The sequence below is a fragment of the Macaca mulatta genome, chromosome 16 (assembly GCF_049350105.2).
Source record: "Macaca mulatta isolate MMU2019108-1 chromosome 16, T2T-MMU8v2.0, whole genome shotgun sequence".
Taxonomy (NCBI): Eukaryota; Metazoa; Chordata; class Mammalia; order Primates; family Cercopithecidae; genus Macaca; species Macaca mulatta.
The window spans coordinates 78,888,208-78,907,442 of NC_133421.1; the positions used below are offsets into that span (position 1 = coordinate 78,888,208).

Below are 19,235 nucleotides of genomic sequence, written 5' to 3' on the forward strand. Positions count from 1 at the left end.
ATGCAACGGCCTCCTAACAGGTCTCTTGTGCTCTGCCCCCTCATATTTGATTTATTTTCAACACAGCAGCTAAATTGTTCCTTTCAAATATGCCTAATGTTGTCACGTCTCTACTCAAAACCCTCTAATGACTTCTGATCTCATTGAAGGTCAATAAAATGTCTATAAGGGCCCTTTGGTGTCTCTCCGATCCCGTCTTCCACTAGCGCCCCCTTGATCGGTTAGCTAAAGCTTCACTGGTCCCGTTTCTCTCTCAAATATGCCACTCACATCTTGCCTCAGAGCCTTTGTACTTTCAGTACCAACTCACCTTCTCAGTATAGTCTTGCCTACATGAGATCAGTGTGCTTTCATCTGCAGCACCAAGAGTCCTTATCTCCCTCCCCATCATCTAACATGTCATGCATTTTTTAAAGTAGGTAATTTGTCTTACTATAATAAAAGCTCAGTGAGGGCAGAGACTTTTCTCTATTGTTTCAATAATGTATATGTCTAATACTTAGAAAAGGCTTGATTCTTAACTGACATACAATAAAACATTTGTGAATACTGAATAATACTGAAAAGCAGTCTTTCTTTGAACCTTAAAGACTTTATGCACCATCATAGATGGCTCTAAAAAGTATCTGGTGTCTTAATTTGGTGAAGGTAAATTCAAAGGCTACATACTTACTGAAGAATTAGAAGATACACATAAGGTCTTTCAAAATTAGCAGACAAGATAACACTAGAAGTTGAGATTTCTTACCAATTTGTAAAGCTTGATGTATAATTTTAATGTCATTCTATCACAAACTTGATTTCATGTACACTTATGTATGAGAATTTAAATGTAGTCAACAGAAAACAAATATCAACTACATATTAATCACATAACAATATCAATAGTATAATTTGGCCAAAGAAATTACTAGCCAAGGCCGGGCGCGGTGGCTCAAGCCTGTAATCCCAGCACTTTGGGAGGCCGAGACGGGCGGATCACGAGGTCAGGAGATCAAGACCATCCTGGCTAAAACGGTGAAACCCCGTCTCTACTAAAAAATACAAAAAACTAGCCAGGCGAGGTGGCGGGCGCCTGTAGTCCCAGCTACTCGGGAGGCTGAGGCAGGAGAATGGCGTAAACTTGGGCGGCGGAGCTTGCTGTGAGCTGAGATCCGGCCACTGCACTCCAGCCTGGGCGACAGAGCGAGACTCCGTCTCAAAAAAAAAAAAAAAAAAAGAAATTACTAGCCAATACATACACATCACAACTAGCACTCAACATCTTTTCCTACAACTATATGACAAAGATATATTAATAAACAAAAATTAGATAAGGTGAACCAAAATAATAATGGTATCATTCTGTCAGTAAAATGACCATAGTATTATGGTTAATTAGACACATAAGAATTACAAAACAGAAAGGAAAGTAAAATTGCAACCCAGGTGAGGAATTCATTTCCTTTCTTTCCTTTTTTCTTTTTTTTTTTCTTGAGACAGAGTCTCACTCTGCCGCCCAGGCTGGAGTGCAGCAGCACAATCTTGGCTCACTGCAAACTCTGCCTCCTGAGTTCAAGCAATCCTCCTACCTCAGCCTCCCAACTAACTGGGATTACAGACAGGCATGTGGCACCACATCCAGCTAATTTTATGTCTTTAGTAGAGACAGGGTTTCACCATGTTGGCCAGACTGGTCTCAAACTACTGACGCTAATCATCCACCCATCTCAGCCTCCCAAAGTGCTGGGATTACAGGGGTGGCCCACTGTACCCAGCCTGAGGAATTCATTTTCGTTAATTAAGCACATTATACTATAGTCACAACACAGAAATTGGAAAGTCCTATTATCATGAATTTGGATGAAACGTAATAATAAAACCTAAATAACATCTTGTTTTAAGGGAAAATACCGGGTTGCAAAAACCTGAAACTTAGATTGAGTGAACTCACAACTTAAAAGCTCAAAAATCAAAGCTTGAACATAAAAAAAGGGCCACCTCAACAGTTGCCGGCATAGTCTTAGAAGGCAGATCCAGGTTCTATGCTTGTATCATTATTGAGTTTAGTTGATAGATACCCCTTGATCAGTCCCAATCATTAACTGAGAAACCTAATTAGCATCCATCTCTTGGTCTGAAATTATCAAAGGGATAAATTTTGACAGTGTGAACTCTTTTACTGACAAATGTGTAACTCTGCAAAGGTATATATGTAGACATGGTGAAAAAATTACTTCGGATTAGTGTACTGATACTGTATTTATTTGAGAATCTTGTACAGACATCATGTAACAACAGGAATATGTTCTGGGAAATGCATCATTAGGCAATTTTGTCACTGTGCTAAGGCAATAGCCTACTACACATCTAGGCTATATGATATAGCCTGCTGTTTCCTAGGCTGCAAACCTGGGCAGCATGCTACTATACTTAATACTGTAGGCAATTGTAACACAACAGTTAAGTATTTGTGTACACAGAAAAGACACAAGAAAAATACAGTATTATATTTTATAATCTTACTGGCCCATTTTTGACCAAATGCTGTTATGCAACACATTACTATATTTATCCAAGTGTGGTTGCAAGCCTTATAACCAGGAAGTTTTGTGTATATTGCCTATTTTTAAGATTCCTGAAGGCCAGGTACAGTGGTTCACACCTGTAATTCCAACACTTTGGGAGGCCAAGGCAGGTGGATCCCCTGAGCCCAGGAGTTAGAGACCAGCCTGGGCAACAGGGCAAAACCCCATTTCTACAAAAAATATGAAAATTAGCTGAGCGCAGTGGTGCATGCCTGTAGTCCCAGCTATTCAGGAGGCTGAGGTGGGAGGATCACCTGAGCCTGAGAGCTTGAGGCTGCAGTGAGCCGGGATTGTGCCACTGCACTCCAGCCTAGGCAGCAAAGTGAGACCTTATCTCAAAAATGAAAGAAACACCAAATGATGCTTGAAATTCTTGAGAACTTGATTTTCTTAATTTAAAAAGGTAATTTGATTTGCAAGAGTTGTTTAGGCACTTGGGAAGAATCTGTTCATTAAATTTAAAATATTGCCTAAGTGTTTGTATGAATCAATTTATTCAAAAATTCTAAGGAAAGTGATAAATATGTAAGTAGTATTAAATATTTGAGAATAATTTAACCTGTTATATGTAATAACATGTAAGTTAAAGTGATTGCTTTCTATTTACAAAAAAATACATTCAAGACAAAAAGATCTATAAACATACCTAATTTATGTTTAAAATCTGAATGTAAATTAAAACACAAAGTAATTGTCAGTGTTCCTTCTGCACTTGAAAACTAGCCTCAGATACTTAAAAAAATTACTAACAATTTTAGTGCCAGGTTTTTGCATCATTTTTAATATGAGCTACTCATTATTCAATTATTAGCACTAAATAACAAAGAACTCACTTCAGTATACAAAATGATTTGTCTTAAATTTTCAACTCTTAAAGCTTATTATTAATATAATCATATTTATTTTTCGTAAAGAGCAGCATTGAGAATTGCTTACATACAACACATTATAAATAAAAATAATTAAACTTTTACCTTATAAGAATAGCTGATACAAAAATTATTCATCTGAGAATAAATTCTTTCATTTTAGGTAATATGCTATTTCAGGAAAGAAATTAAAAAATAAATGTTAGCAAATTAAAAATACATTAAGGATAAACATTTCTATTTCCCAAAAATTAATGCCTATTTACAAGTTACACAAAAATACGCTATGGTATTTTAACAAACTCAGGGCACAATTAGAATGAAATTTTGAGTGACCAACAGAACAACAATAAAAACAATGATAACAACACTTATTCTAAGTAAAATTAATTGTGCTCCTATAAAACATTGTTAGTACTACTAGCAAAGGATTTGTCATATTACAGCTAGTTATATAAAATAATAGCTAGTTATATAAGTTATATAATATATGTATTTTATGTAAGTTATATAAGTATCTATCTTATAGATCTCCAAGACCTTACAGGGCCAAAACTGATAGTCATCCTTCTCTCCAAAGAATCCATTTCTGGAAACATAATCACTTAAAATAGTTGAATTACATTACTCTAAACATGTTTTAATGATTAAAATGAAAATACTGACCTAAGATAATTTGTGCCAATTTAAAAGAAAAAAATATTTTAAAGAAAACCCACAGTCTTTACTGAGAACAAACTGGAAAAAAAAATAAAGAGCCCACAAAAGTAAGATGTAAACTACACTCATCATGTTTTTTCTTGCCTTATTAGTCAGCAAACACTCACTCAGTAAAGCTCAGCTTTTACTCTCCTTTTAAAATTTGGCCATGGATGGGAAATACAAGGTTGGTGAAGTTGCTTTTGCCTAACATGTATATTTATTTATTTATTTATCTGTATTTATATAGAAAAAAGTTTTGAGATCAGTAATTTAAGACATTTTAAAATTAATATGTTCAGAAACATGAACTATACACTGTAAATAAATATCATATTTGACTTTTTGTCTCCTTTGCTTTCCAGCTCACTTACCCTTGTTTTCCTAAGAATTAAGTTATATTACTCCTGAGTCAGATTTTGTTACTGTGAAAAAGGGAACATATAATTTAATTAATAACCAAAATATATTCTGAGTATATAAAAACTAAAAAAAAAAAAATTGAAAGTCTTTTAAAATTGTTTACAAGAGCATGTATTCATATACATTAAAAGCAAAGTAACTAAATGAACAAAATTAATAACATGATTGTGACTATCACTTTGCAGGAAAAAAATTTTACTTTGCACCAATTACACATTCACAAATGTAAAGTAAAAGTTACCAAATCTACATGCAAAAGCAGATAATTTTCTACATTAGTCATGCTCTATCTTCATTCTTAGGATGGTCAGGTTCTAAAAACACCTATATTTTTTCGTGACTGCCTTAGTAAACAATAGATATCATTTTGTGGCTTTTATTAAACTTAAGTATTCAAGGTTACACATAATTTCAAAAGCACATCCCAAAAAAGAGGTCCCTGGGTACTTATGCGAACATCATATATACTTTAGGAAAGTGTATAGCAACTGCCCCAGCAATGGGGGAAAATATCAGTCATGTACTTTGTACCAAGAAAGAACACTTTTAAATCCGCTGCTAGAGCCTAAAATCACAGATGTCTTATTACACAATAAAGCTAAAAGTTCATTAAATTTTGCCTGTATTAAAGAATTAATAATGCCATTGAAAGGGCTTGCTTATTTAAAGTAACTCAGTCCTTAATCCTTCTGTCATTGATGTTGTTGTTAAGTCTCTCTATACAATAATCACACTCCCAATATATTTGTTTTATGAAGTTAATACTTTCATTTGGTTGAAATGTAATGCCAACTAGCATTATTTACACTATTTTATACCTTTAGCCAATACATGGGTTCTACAAGGAAGTATTTCTAAGAAAATATTAGCCATGCCTTCAACTCTATCAAATAATGAAATTCTGGTTCTTATTAAAAAGAATTAGGTGCACTGCACTTACAATTCTTAATTTAACCCTTGAAAGAGTTTATTCATATCCCAACATGTTCCAAAGTCAATGAGGTAAGTTACTAAATAAATCTATACACTGATCTACTTAAAACTCTATAAAAGAGAAAGATATTCACTAAAGTTTATCAATAAAAATATCCAATAAAATATTTTATTGAAGAACAAAATTAAATGTGCCCTTTGCAAGGAAGATGACAAAAAATTTATATGTTCCAAGAGTGATGAGGGAAAAGGTATGGCTTAATTCTTCCACCTCCATAGATAACTGTCATTCTAGCCACAGAGTCAGAGTCAGACTATTACATAAGATTCTACACACAGTCTTCCTTTAATTATAATAACTAAAACCTTCTGAATTTTACTTTAAATAAAAGAAATGTAGTTTCACATACCTAATTACCTATGTCTAAAATCATCTTAATAGAACAAGGTCTCATTTCATTTACTATGATCAATGACTGCCCCCTAGTGGATATCACTTTCCTCAAACCTCTATATCGAGATTTCCTAGTGCTTACTCTTTAGCTTTTACGGATGACAACCTCCATTCAGAGTGGGTATTTTAGAAATTAAAAAGGAGAAGCAAGAAACTTTCACATTGCTTTACGTATCTTTTCTATGCATTATTTATGAATTAGTTTTTTATTTAGATTGGAACATTACATACTTATTTAAGAAGATGGCATAAACTTAAAATAACTTCAAAACAAAACTATTCTATTACTACTCCTTTAAATCATAAATTCAGAAGCACTGTTTTTGAAAAGTGAAAAAGATGACATAAAAACTATATAGTTCAATATGCTTCAATACAAACATGCAGTTTCACTTAATTATACATAAGTTTTATTTAAAGAAAAGCAAAACACACAACCACAGCATTTCAGTGAAGGAGCTTAGAAAAATTTCAAGTGCGTTCATGGTTCTCCAGTTACCATTCCAAGAAAAAACTTTTTAAACCAAAGTTAAAATTAAGTGAAGAAGAAATAAGTCCCAGTAAGCAGACTGAACAACACACATTCAAAATACTACTCTGTCTTCTTGTGTTCGTTCCCACCAAAGTGTACTGTTTAAAGTTCCACAACTATTATCTTCCTCCTCTTGTTCTTTAGTGAGCTCTACAAAAACCTAGGTGAAAAGAAATAAATGAATACAGTATTCTATATCTCAAGTATCTCAAAGAACTTTTAGCTAAATCAGAAATGGTACACGGCTATATCTAGTTATTTTAACAAGTATCAAGAAATTTATTAACATTATTCAAACACAGTAAGTTATTTCCAAAAGTTACATGAAAAGATGAATACTACTTTAGATTAATAGATTTTTAAAAAAAATAATTCATAACTACTTAAACAGTGTAATTTCAAATACACTAATGTGAAATACCACCATCATGACACTTTCTTTACAAAACGAAAAAACAGATATTCAAAATAAGCAAATGGAAGTTAGCTTGATTTATCAAAACATCACACTGTACCTGATGAACGGTGTGATTTGCCAATTTAAAATAATATCAATTTAGAAAATAAAATTCAAAAAATTAGTAAGTGAAGAACCTATGGTTGATTAAAATTATACCAAGTTTAAGATTATCCTGTAACAATTTGTCGCTGGTTTACAATATCTCTCCCTCTCCAATATAAACCAAAACAATCAATATCAGATACTTTCTTCTATAAAATAATTTTTAAAAATTTAACTTTATAGTACCTGCTCCAGTGTTGCTTGAGAAAAGCTATATTCTTCAATGGCAAAAGCATGTTTAGCTATTAAAATACAAAAATGGTATTTTACTTATCAGTATTTGAAAAAATGGCCATACATACCAAAGTAGCTAACTATCTATTTTAAAATATCTCTGTCATCAACTCACTTAAAGTTGAAGCTGCCAAAACAAGTTATTTTTCCCTCTTACTTCCTTTCTCTTCCCCACACCTATAATTCCTCTATAGCCCTAATTACTATATGTTTAATGTTACTTGTCTTATTTCACTTTTTCTAAGTTCTCCTCCATTATCTTTTTCCTGGTGATTCTTTTCATGTCTTCTTTTGATCCCTGCTCTCTTATCTTCCATTCTCCAACTCCACTGTAGCCTATCCTGGCTTCTTGAACTAGATTCTGGATATTGGTCCTATCTCCATAAACCGTTTTTTGTTTGTTTGGTTTTGTTTTTAAGACAAGGTCTTGCTCTGTTGCCCAGGCTGGTATACAGTGGTCTGGGCAACAGAGCAAGTATACAGTCATGGCTCACTGCAGCCTCGACCTCCCAGGCTCAAACAATCCTCCCACCTCAGCCTCCTGAGTAGCTGGGCTGCAGGCACAAGCCACTATACCTGGGTAATTTTAAAAATTATTTTGTAAAAACAGGCTCTCACTATGTTGTTCAGGCTGGTCTCAAACCATGGGCTTAGGGGATCCTCCCACCTCAGCCTCCCAAAGTGCTGAGATTATAGGTGTGAACCATCATGCCCGGCCCATAAATTTTTCTGTATTTATTTCAGATTCCTTTGCAATATAAGTTAATACCAAATTTCTGTTATTCTATTCATTCCTTTAATTCTCCATAAGTAGTTCAGGTGTTCTCTTTGGTCATAAAGAAATCGCCAGGAAAGCAGAACTTTACCTGACTATGTGAATACATATATTACAGATACAAAAATAATTAGTGTTCTTTGCAAAAGAACACCCATTAATCCATAGCTGTGACAAGAATATATACAGTATCAGGAAATCGTTCTATATTCAGCAATCACATAAAGAATAATCATAAAAATCCTGTAGTTATTTTGACAATTATTAATAATAAACCTTACACATAAATATATGTTGTTTGACAGTTTACAAATGCCATAAAATAATCTGCATATGAATACCTGATTCTTCCAGGAGGTGATCTCCTTCAACTGTCAGCAGCATATATATATTTATCCTACATACCACTAATTTTTAAAATGCCAAGATTCTATAAGCTTCCTTAAAATTTTGGGGACTGCCCACCCCTCCTACACTCGGAATTCTCTTTGCCACTGGAGTATTGATAGTGTGGCTACTTCTATGGGCCAGTATGAAGTAAAGATTCAAGAAACTCAGAGCTCTTGATGCTGGACTAATTCCGAAGACTCGATAATTAGGCTGACCCTTCTCATAGATGTAACGTGATAAACTGTGTCAATGCTCTCTAAAGATTGTAAAAGGGTTACATTACAACAGAGTTTATCAGCAAAATCCCTATGACATTAGTGTTTACCTGTGTCTTAGATTAAATGAATAAAAGGTTATCTTCTTATCTGCCATAGTTTCTAAAATAAACTGAGTCCCCAGTTTTAAACTTTTAAAATAAAATTCTTTCATAATTTGAAAGCTACAACATAAATGTTTTTCAAATACTACTTACCTTCTTCCAGCTTAAAAAAAGATTGTGAAAGGGACTGAACATCTTCCTTAGGAATTTTATAAGCCAAAATAGAAGAAAAACTGAAAACAAAGATAAAATATGGAAAAAAATTAAAAATTACTACTATTGTGTTCTAAAGCTAAAGTTCAACATGTTTAAAATTCAAAATTAAATGTAATAATTTATTTTGATATTTATTTGGATGAAAATTGTTTAAAATAACATATTTTCAAGCAAAACAACTCTCATTGCTACTAAAAATGTTAAAAAAATTTAAATACTACTGAATATTGAAAAGTCTAATACTAAGGCAGATATAAAACACCAGCCATCAGACTTCATTAGTCCAGTATTGGTGATAATACAGATACATATATATATATAAAAATTATCTATCTACAGACATATATTTCATATATATGAAATATATATATATTCACACACACAGATATACATATATGGTCTATGAATAAAAAGATGATTTTTCACTTAATCCTTAATATAAAAACTTTTTATAATCTTTGCTCTATAAAGAAATATAACCACATTTTTAAAATTTTACCTTTCCTGACGGCTTGCATTTGGGAAAATATACTGAATTTCTCTTTGAAGGCGGTCTACTTCTAGGTTTTCTATCCAGTCCTTCAATTTAATTTCCAAAAAGTAGCCTTTTCCAAATTTACTCTTTAGATGTTGTACTGTTCCAATACATCTGAAGTAATTTTTTAAAAGAAAGCTCAGATATAAAATGACAGCTTCAAACAATAATTTCTCACACATATGACTACATTTTAAAAAAATATACCTTTACATTTAGAGAAAAATTACAAAGAAAATACAGCATTCCCATATACTCTTCATCCAGTTTCAGTTTCCCTAATCTTATCATCTTATATTTCCATGGTAAATTCGTCACAACTGAGACACCAACATTGGTATATTCCTTGTCGCTGAACTCCATACTTTATTTAGATTTCACCAATTTTCTACTAGTGTCCTTTGTTTATTCCAGGTCTATCCGTATACCATAGTGTTCTTAGCTATCATGTCACCTTAGTCTCTAACTGTGGGTGACAGTTTCTTATTCTTTCTTTCTTTTTCATTATTTTGACAGTTTTGAGAAGTACTGGTGTGGTAGAAGGTCCCTCAGTTTGGGTTAGTCTGATATTTTTCTCATGACTAGACTTGGGTTATGGGTTTTGGAGAGAATACCACACAGCTGTAGTACTTTTTCCATCATATCATATCAGTGAATACATGATATCTGCACAACATTGTTTAGTTAAGGTAGTATTTGCCAGCTTTCTCAACTGTGAAGTTACTATTTTCCTTCTTCTGTAGTTTATTTTTTACAAGAAACTGGCTAAGTCCCATCCAAACCTGGGGGATAGGAGATTAAGCCCCCTCCCTTGAAGTGGTTATTATCTACATATATTATTTGGAGTTGTTCTGTAAGGAAGATACACCTCTTCTCTCACATTTATTTCTTTACTCAATTATTTATTTATGTAAGTAGAAACTCACATATTTATTCCACATTTGTGTTATATAATTAATCCAATATATAACAACTTTTTAAAATAACAAGTACTATGCCTAAAAATAATATTCCAAGTTATTGAAATATTAAGTAAATTCAAATTCAAAGTAGATAGCCACATTTTAAACAAATTCAACATATTTCCAAGTCAACCTATAAAAAGCTAACTCAAAAACTAAAATATTTAACATTTAAATTACTAACTATTGCCATGTTTTTGAAATGATGACATTCAAAATCCAGCCCCCACCCTCTTCCCCTAAATGGCATGCTATTTAGACATCGACCTTAACTGCCCAGACACCATGATAGCTACTCGATCACAGACAGCCTCTGCCTCCTCCATATAATGAGTGGTCAGAATAGCAGCCCGCTTTTTGTTTTTAAATGCAGTTCGAATCGCTCGCCTATAAAACATAAATGAAATAAAAAGAGAGGAACACATCTGCTTATTAAAAAACATGGGTTTTTAAAAATCCAACTGGTTGGTTAATTAAGTTAATTAAAACTTACCAAACATCAATTGCTATGGATATTACATTCTGCCCAACTGTGACTTTTATATTCTTTTTTTTCTTTTTGAGATCGAGTCTCGCTCTGTCCCCCAGGCTGGAGTGCAGTGGCACTACCTCAGCTCACTGCAAGCTCCACCTCCCGGATTCATACCATTCTCCTGCCTCAGCCTCCCAAGTAGCTGGGATTACAGGTGCTTGTCACCATGCCTGGCTAATTTTTATATTTTTAGTAGAGATGGGGTTTCACCATGTTGGCCAGGATGGTCTCTATCTCCTGACCTCGTGATCTGCCTGCCTTGGCCTCCCAAAGTGCTGGGATTACAGGCGTGAGCTACCGCGCCCAGCCATGACTTTTATATTCTAATTTATTTTCCCTTCATTTTGAAAGCCTATCAAATGGAAAAAAATTCTATGATTCCAAATGTTAATATGGGCTAAAAGTATGACAATAAATAAATTTTAAAATTGATGCCTTTTCTTGGTATAACCAAAACAGGCTTTGAATCATAAGAAAACTTTAACATGCATCCAAACCAAACCTTACAATTTATAGACATGGAAGTCGAGGCTTAAAGAGTTGTTCAAGACCAGGCGCTGTGGCTCATACCTGTAATCCCAGCACTTTGGGAGGATGAAGGGGCGGATCACCTGAGGTCAGGAGTTCAGGAACAGCCTGGCCAACATGGTGAAACCCTGTCTTTACTAAAAATACAAAAAGTTAGCTGGGCGTGGTGGCTCTTGCCTGTAGTCCCAGCTACTTGGAAGGCTGAGGCAGGAGAATTGCTTGAGCCGGGGAAGCAGAGGTTGCAGTGAGCCAAGATGGCACCACTGCACTCCAGCTTGGGCAACAGAACAACACTCTGTCTCAAAAAAAGTAAAAAGAAAAAAGAGTTGTTCAACTAATTAGTAATTTACATGCACTGCATAAATGACATTTCAGTCAATGATGAAACACATTTCCAACCACGATCCCGTAAGATTATAATACTGTATTTTTACTGTATCTTTTCCATGTTTAGATATGTCTAGATACACAAATACTTACCATTGTGTTACAACTGCCTACAATATTCAGTGCAGTGACATGCTCTACAGATTTATAGCCTAGGAGTAACAGGCTGTACCATATAGTCTAGGTGTGTAGTAGGTTATAACCACCCAGAGATTTATATAAGTACACTCTATTATGTTTGCACAATGACAAAAATGCCTTTCTCAGAATGTATCTCTGTCATTAGGCAATGTACGACTGTACTAGAAAGAGTCCCAACATAAATTCAAGACACCATTATTATGGGAAAGATCATTTGTATGCTAAATGACCAGAAAAAAACTTAAAAACTATTCAGAACACTAGAACTCTTTATTTTAATAATGATTCATATGCTTATTTCTGTTTCGGAATATGTAAAATATTATGAACACTTCATGAAAAATACGGCAAAGTTTCAAAAGCTTAAGGAAATCTCTAAATCTAATTTTTAATTACTATTGTATCCTTTGAATAGGATTTAAAATCAAGATGTACATACAACATAAAACTAATATAATAAAAGAAACTGTTCTTTTCTGAAGTATGATGTACTGTGTCACAAGCACCATACTCACCACATATGTTGTTTGGCTTTGGGATCCATACCTGTAGATGGTTCATCTAGCAAAGTAATCTGAGGATTCCCTAGCATACTTAGAGCAAAACACAACTACATGGAAAGAAAAAGACGGGTGGGGAATTAACAAAGGTTCACTATAAGGAATCTATCAAGACAGTATCAGGTACTAAACTATCAATAAAAAAATACAGACATTATTTGGTGTTTAATGAAAGTACCTTTCGTTTGATTCCTGCAGGTAGTTTCTTTACAGTTTTCTGAAGATGTTCTTTTAAATCAAGTGCATTTGTTATTCTGCAAAATGAACATTACAAAATGAGAGCACCATGACATATATAAACACAAATATCAACTGGGTGTGATCCCTGATGTTGTTTTCTCTAGAATAGTTACTCAGTTGAAGCTTATTATAAGTAGGTAAGGGCAAAAGTCTCCAATTTACGTCATTTTAAATAAATTAATATCTTGATAAAATGGTTCACTTTCAATTAAAGTAAGTTTCATGACATCTACAGGTATATTCATCCTGTAACTAGAAATAGAAAAATGACCTTTTTATAACTATCATAATTTATAGCTATCAATATATTTTCATATATCATAAAGAATATATGAAAAATAAACATTTTCTATAAAAATCATTGTCCACAGAAATGCTTGTTATGAAATTTTAAAAATATGAAACGTAAACCTTTCTAAGTAACGAAAGGAATCTAAAGACAATTATTTTACCGACTTATGACTTCTTTCATGTCACTTGCACTCATTCCTTTTACAGCTCCATAAATTTCAAAATGTTCCTGCAATGTAGTATCTGGCCACAAAGGGTTTATCTGAGGACAGTAACCCATACACTTCAGTGAACCATCATCTTCATTTGTCTCTGAAGAATAATCTCCTAAAAATACCTATAGAAACACAAACCAATTTTTACTATTTTGCTTAATTTGCATTGTGAAGGGAGTGGCAAGTACATTAATTAAAACCCCTTCCTACAGCCAGAGTAATATCAAGTCAGATTTGTACTCCTTTATCATTATTATTATTATTATTATTATTATTGTTGTTGTTGTTGCTAAGTAACTGAGACTACAAACAAGTGCCACCATGCCAGGCTATTTTGTTTTCTTTTTTGAATTTAGCAGAGACAAGGTCTCACTGTGTTGCCCAGGCTAGTCTTGAATTCTTGAGCTCAAGCAATCCTCCTGCCTCAGCATCCAAAGTGCTGGGATTAAGTGAACCACAGAACCCAGTCAGATTTTTTACTCCTTTTTGATGTTTGATGATGGGAGGACATATATAGGTAAGTCAGAGTTCAGAGACATGGTCAGAAAGAGTAATACAGAGTTGGATGAAAAAGCAAGATGTAATTCTTTTTTTTTTTGAGACGGAGTCTCACTCAGTCGCCCAGGTTGGAGTGCAGTGGCGCGATCTCGGCTCACTGCAAGCTCCACCTCCCGGGTTCACATCATTCTCCTGCCTCAGCCTCCCGAGTAGGTGGGACTACAGGCGCCCGCCGCCACGCCCGGCTAATTTTTTTGCATTTTTAGTAGAGACGGGGTTTCACCATGTTAGCCAAGGATGGTCTTGATCTCCTGACCTTGTGACCCGCCCACCTTGGCCTCCCAAAGTGCTGGGATTACAGGCGTGAGCCCCGCGCCTGGCCTCAGCAAGATGTAATTCTAATGATCAGGGAGCTTCACTGGAAAGTGACAGTTGAGCCAAAGAGATAAGTGAATTTAGTATATATATTTCTAGGGTATAAGGAGGTATAGCCAAACAAAGGAAACATCTTGGGCAATATGCCGGGCATTTTCCAGGAAAGCAATGAGTTAGTGTGGCTGACACAAAGTAAGCAAGGGGAGAGAAGCAGGAAATGGGATCAAGGTAGTTTTTTGAAGTATCCACAAAGTGGTGAGTGACATGCTTATAATAAAAGACTAGCTGATGGCAGGTCAAAACAAGCTCCCACATCTCCTGCAGCTAATAAAATTGTTTTCCATTAAGTTGGCAAATAACTCATGCATATAAGCACTGCAAAAGCAGAAATACTGTATATATGTGTGTGTCTACATGTGTCTGAAAATTTCACCATGCACATTATTTTTACAGATAACCCAAAAGATCATAATTTGATCAAGCTGTATAAAAAATGCTAAAAATATACATAAAAATTAAATATCAAATCCTAATTTGTCATTAAAGGTTTGTTAATTAAAAAGATAAATCACATTCAACATATCCTATACTCTTATATATCATACCTGGCCTGAAGTTGGTTCAGTATCACCAACCAGAATATTAATAATTGTGCTTTTGCCAGCACCATTTGGACCCAGCAGTCCTAAGATCTCTCCTAAAGGAATTGAAAGAAAAACAACTCATAATCCAATCATACTAAAAGTGGAAATTACTCTTCCAGAAAAGTTATGTAATAAAAAATTAAATACCAGCCTTTTTTCACACAGAAAGAGATGTATTTAGTTGCCACTTTCTTTACTTTTCTTGAAAGAAGAAAATCTTTCTTGTCATCATATTCTTTATGCAAATTGCTGACCATAATGGATGGTTTCTAATAAGAAAAATTGTATTTAAAAAGAAAGTTATAAAACCTATCATGAAATGACAGGCAGCACATACCTCATGTCCATATTACAAAAATTATATTGGCTAATAAGGGGATACTGTACAAATAAATATCCATTTGTGACTGAAATCCTGACTTATTCAAAAGTAAGTAAACAAAGTATTTTTTTTTCCAAGAAAGATTTTTTTCAGATTGCTTCATATGCAAAGAAAAATATTTTTCAGATTAATTTCTACATACTGGGAATTGATCATTTCATATTTACTATGACTTAGCCATAAAGAATAAATTACCTCCTCACAACACTGGCAACTCATCAGCTCTTTGACCTTTAGTCTTTCAGCTTTGACATCTTCATCTTCATCCTCATTGTTTGGTGGTTCTGGAAGCTTCCTATTTTTGGACTTCGTTGAAAGGTTTCTACATATATATAATAAATATATAAAGACAGTAGGTTTTCAAATAATTAAAATAGTAAGAAATTCAGATACTAGGTAGAGAAAAGACTGAAAAAATACACTAACATAAGATCTAGGATTATCTCTGAAAGGTGGAATTACAAGTGATATTTTTCCTTTTCTTTTTTTTTTTTTTTTTTTTTTTGAGACATGGTCTCACTCTGTTGCCCAGGCTGGAGTGAAGTGGTGAGATCTCAGCTCACTATAACCTCTGTCTCCTGGGTTCAGGCGATTCTCCTGCCTCGGCCTCCTGAGTAGCTAGGATTACAGGCATGCGCCACCACGCCCAGCTCATTTTTGTATTTTTAGTAGAGACAGGGTTTTACCATGTTGCCCAGGCTGGTCTCAAACTCCTGGCCTCAGGTGATCCACCTGCCTCGGCCTCCCAAAGTGCTGGGATTACAGGTTCAAGCCACCATGCCCAGCCACAAGCATTATTTTTGAATGACTGATAGCATTTGGATGATATTACCTAAACTCATTCATTTATTCAACAATATTATTTATGACTAGTAGGTGTCAGGTATTATTACACAGAAAGAAAGATGAAAAAACATGAACCTTGCCCTCAAAAAATTTACAACCCGAGTATAAATGAAATTGCCCAGAAAGGGTAGATGTAGAGGGTTGATGTCAGAACCCACAGTAACACCATCTTTAGGGATAGACAGTGTATGAAGTGCTTGCAAAGGTAATGTTGAAGTATAGAGGCAAACAGGAGAAGACATAATGGAAAACAAAGAATAAGAAAAATGTGGCTCCTGCCTGTAATCCAGGCACTTTAAGAGGCCAAGGCATGCAGATCAGTTGAGGTCAGGAGTTTGAGACCAGCCTAGCCACCATGGAGAAACCCTGTCTGTACTAAAAAAGAAAATAAAAAAGTAACCGGGTTTGGTGGCACATGCCTGTAATCCCAGCTACTTGGAAGGCTGAGGCAGGAGAATCGTTTGAACCTGGGAGGTGAAGGCTGCAGTGAGCTGAGATCACGACACTGCACTCCAGCCTGGATGACAGATTGAGATTCCATCTCAAAAAAAAAGAAAAGAAAAATGTGTAAGGAGAACAATGTCAATCATATTAAAGGCTGCAGATTAGTTAAATAAGTTGAGCCTATTAAACAATTAAAAGACAAAATCTTTAGTTATCTTATTGAAAATAGTATCAATGGAAAGGTAAGGGAAAATTCAGATTGCAGGGAGTTATAGGAGTAGATGGAAGGTGAGTAACTGGAGATAGAAGGATTTGGGCTATGAAAAGAGAGAGAGATATAGAATAGGAATTAGAGATGGATTCATGTTCAAATGAGATCCATGGGTTCTTTCATATATGGAAGAAAGGTGACCCTCCCCAACCCCACAAAAAATACACCATTGAGATCCAGAAAGGAAAGAGAAAAAGAGAAAAGGAAAATAGAGCAATATTCCAAGTATATAGAATAAATGAAGACCTGGATAATAGGATGGGCTGCTACTTCCTCTAGGATGGGGAAAAGGCAAAAATGATGGAAGATGTGAGTAAGTTTGTAGAAATTTATAACTTATAATTAAGTGCTTCTATTTTCTGAGATAAATGACAAGATTATTTACTGAGATGCAGGAAGGTGATCTGAGGAATATGAGGAATAAAGAGAAAGCTTTGGATAACTACTGAAAAGAAAGAGATAAGAAGGCGCTAACTAGGAAAATGTGATATATTTCCAAACAGTATTAAAATATAACTACCATTCAACCCTGCAATCTTACTACTGAGTACATACCCAAAGGAAAAAAAAAATCATTACATAAAAAAGACACCTGCACTCATATGTTCATCATGGTACTATTCACAATAGCAAAGTCATAGAACCAACCTAAGAGTCCATCAACAGTTGACTGGACAAAAAACATATGGTATATATACACCGTGGAATACTATACAGCCATAAAAAGAATAAAATTATGTTCTTTACAGCAACATAGATGGAACTGGAGGTCATTATCCTAAGTGAGGTAATTTGGAAACAGACAATCAAATACTACATGTTTTCACTTATAAGTAATCACTTATAAAAAGACAATCAAATACAACATGTTCTCACTTATCAGTGGATACACATGAACATAAACATGGAAACATCACAACTATGGACTTCAAAAGCGGGCAGGGATGAGGGTTGAAAAACTAACTATGAGGTACAATGTTCACTATTTGGGTAATGTTACACTAGAAGCCCAATTCCCATCAGTATGCAATATACCCAGCTAACAAACATGCACATTTACCCCCAGATCTAAAATCATTTTTTAAAAAAACCAGCTGAATTTATATGGAATAAATATGTAGTATTATTAAATGGAACTTTTATGTTATTTTTTCCAGCATATAATTAAATTCACCAATAATTATAATTTTTAGTGGACAGGTCAAAAAGACAAAAGTTGAGGATGCTGAAATGATAATAAAGTGATGAATCATATAAGCAAGGCTGGACAGAATAAAAAGTAAAAACAAATTAGCTAATATATTTGGAAGAATATGTAAAAAAGACAAACAATAACAAGCATTGGCAAGGATGTGGAAAAAACAGAACCCTAAAACATTCCTAGCGGCAGTGTAAAATGATATTACCACTTTAGAAACAGTCTGGCAATTCCTCAAATGACACAGCAATCCCATTTCTAGGTATCCACCCAAGAGAAATGAAAATATATGTCCAGGCCGGGCGCGGTGGCTCACGCCTGTAATCCCAGCACTTTGGGAGGCCGAGGCGGGCGGATCACAAGGTCAGGAGATCGAGACCACGGTGAAACCCCGTCTCTACTAAAAATACAAAAAATTAGCCGGGCGCGGTTGTGGGCGCCTGTAGTCCCAGCTACTCGGGAGGCTGAGGCAGGAGAATGGCGTGAACCCGGGAGGCGGAGCTTGCAGTGAGCCGAGATCGCGCCACTGCACTCCAGCCTGGGCGACAGAGCGAGACTCCGTCTCAAAAAAAAAAAAAAAAAAAAAAAGAAAATATATGTCCATACAAAAAGTTGTATACAAATGTTCATAGCAACATAGTTCATAATAGCTGAAAAGTAAAAGCAACTCATTGATATAAATAAAGTGCAGTATTGACATATATAAAGTGCAGTGTACAATGTACATACAATGTAATATTACTCAGAAAAAAATAAAAAGGTAATGAAGTACTGCTACACGCGACTACATGATGAACCTTCCAAACATTATACTAAGTGTAAAACCATATGCTAGATACTAATTATAGAGCCCAAATCCCAGCAATTTTTAAAAGATGTTATCTGGCAAATCTGATGATTTTCCAACATTAAAATAACATGCCAACCAACTATGGTAAAAAGCAAACAGATATAAAAGTTAAATGTAAGGATTTAAGAGTATCATTGGTCTTTTGACTGAAGTTTTCCAAAGCATATTTCCATTGTCCGGTTATATAAAGTGTTCAGAATAGGCCAATCTGACAGAAACAGAAAGTAGATTAGTAGTTACCTAAGTCTGGGGGCTATGGAAGTAGGGATAAGAAAGTGACTGTAAATGGGTACAAAGTTTCTTTTTGGAGTGCTGGAAATGTTCCAAAATTATGTTATGGTGATGATTACACAGTTCTGTAAA

At 34.5% G+C, this 19,235-nt stretch overlaps 1 protein-coding gene and 1 long non-coding RNA gene across 5 annotated transcripts in view; both read right to left on the reverse strand.

Moving 5' to 3' along the window:
* Positions 1–751: 751 nt before the first annotated feature.
* On the reverse strand, positions 752–4,649 carry LOC144335904 (uncharacterized). Its single transcript, XR_013407115.1, has 3 exons — positions 4,510–4,649; positions 3,542–3,607; positions 752–1,197 (listed from the first exon to the last, which is right to left on the reverse strand). It is a non-coding gene; the product is annotated as an uncharacterized LOC144335904 (long non-coding RNA).
* A 1,472-nt stretch (positions 4,650–6,121) lies between these two features.
* The window catches only part of ABCA5 (ATP binding cassette subfamily A member 5), a 78,856-nt gene continuing 65,742 nt past the window's right edge, over positions 6,122–19,235 (reverse strand). For 2 of the 4 annotated variants that reach the window (XR_003723850.2, XR_013407112.1), the window contains 11 exons: positions 15,459–15,585; positions 15,029–15,150; positions 14,843–14,934; positions 13,311–13,486; positions 12,797–12,872; positions 12,574–12,668; positions 10,738–10,857; positions 9,473–9,622; positions 8,911–8,990; positions 7,226–7,281; positions 6,122–6,637 (listed from right to left, as the gene is read on the reverse strand). Coding sequence is in view for 2 of the 4 variants with exons in the window: in XM_015120205.3 (XP_014975691.3) it covers positions 6,530–6,637; positions 7,226–7,281; positions 8,911–8,990; positions 9,473–9,622; positions 10,738–10,857; positions 12,574–12,668; positions 12,797–12,872; positions 13,311–13,486; positions 14,843–14,934; positions 15,033–15,150; positions 15,459–15,585 (1,198 nt within the window). In the remaining 2 variants the exon portion in view is untranslated. The remainder of the gene's footprint in view (positions 6,638–7,225; positions 7,282–8,910; positions 8,991–9,472; positions 9,623–10,737; positions 10,858–12,573; positions 12,669–12,796; positions 12,873–13,310; positions 13,487–14,842; positions 14,935–15,028; positions 15,151–15,458; positions 15,586–19,235) is intronic. The other 2 variants (XM_015120205.3, XM_077972606.1) reach the window with 1 other exon arrangement.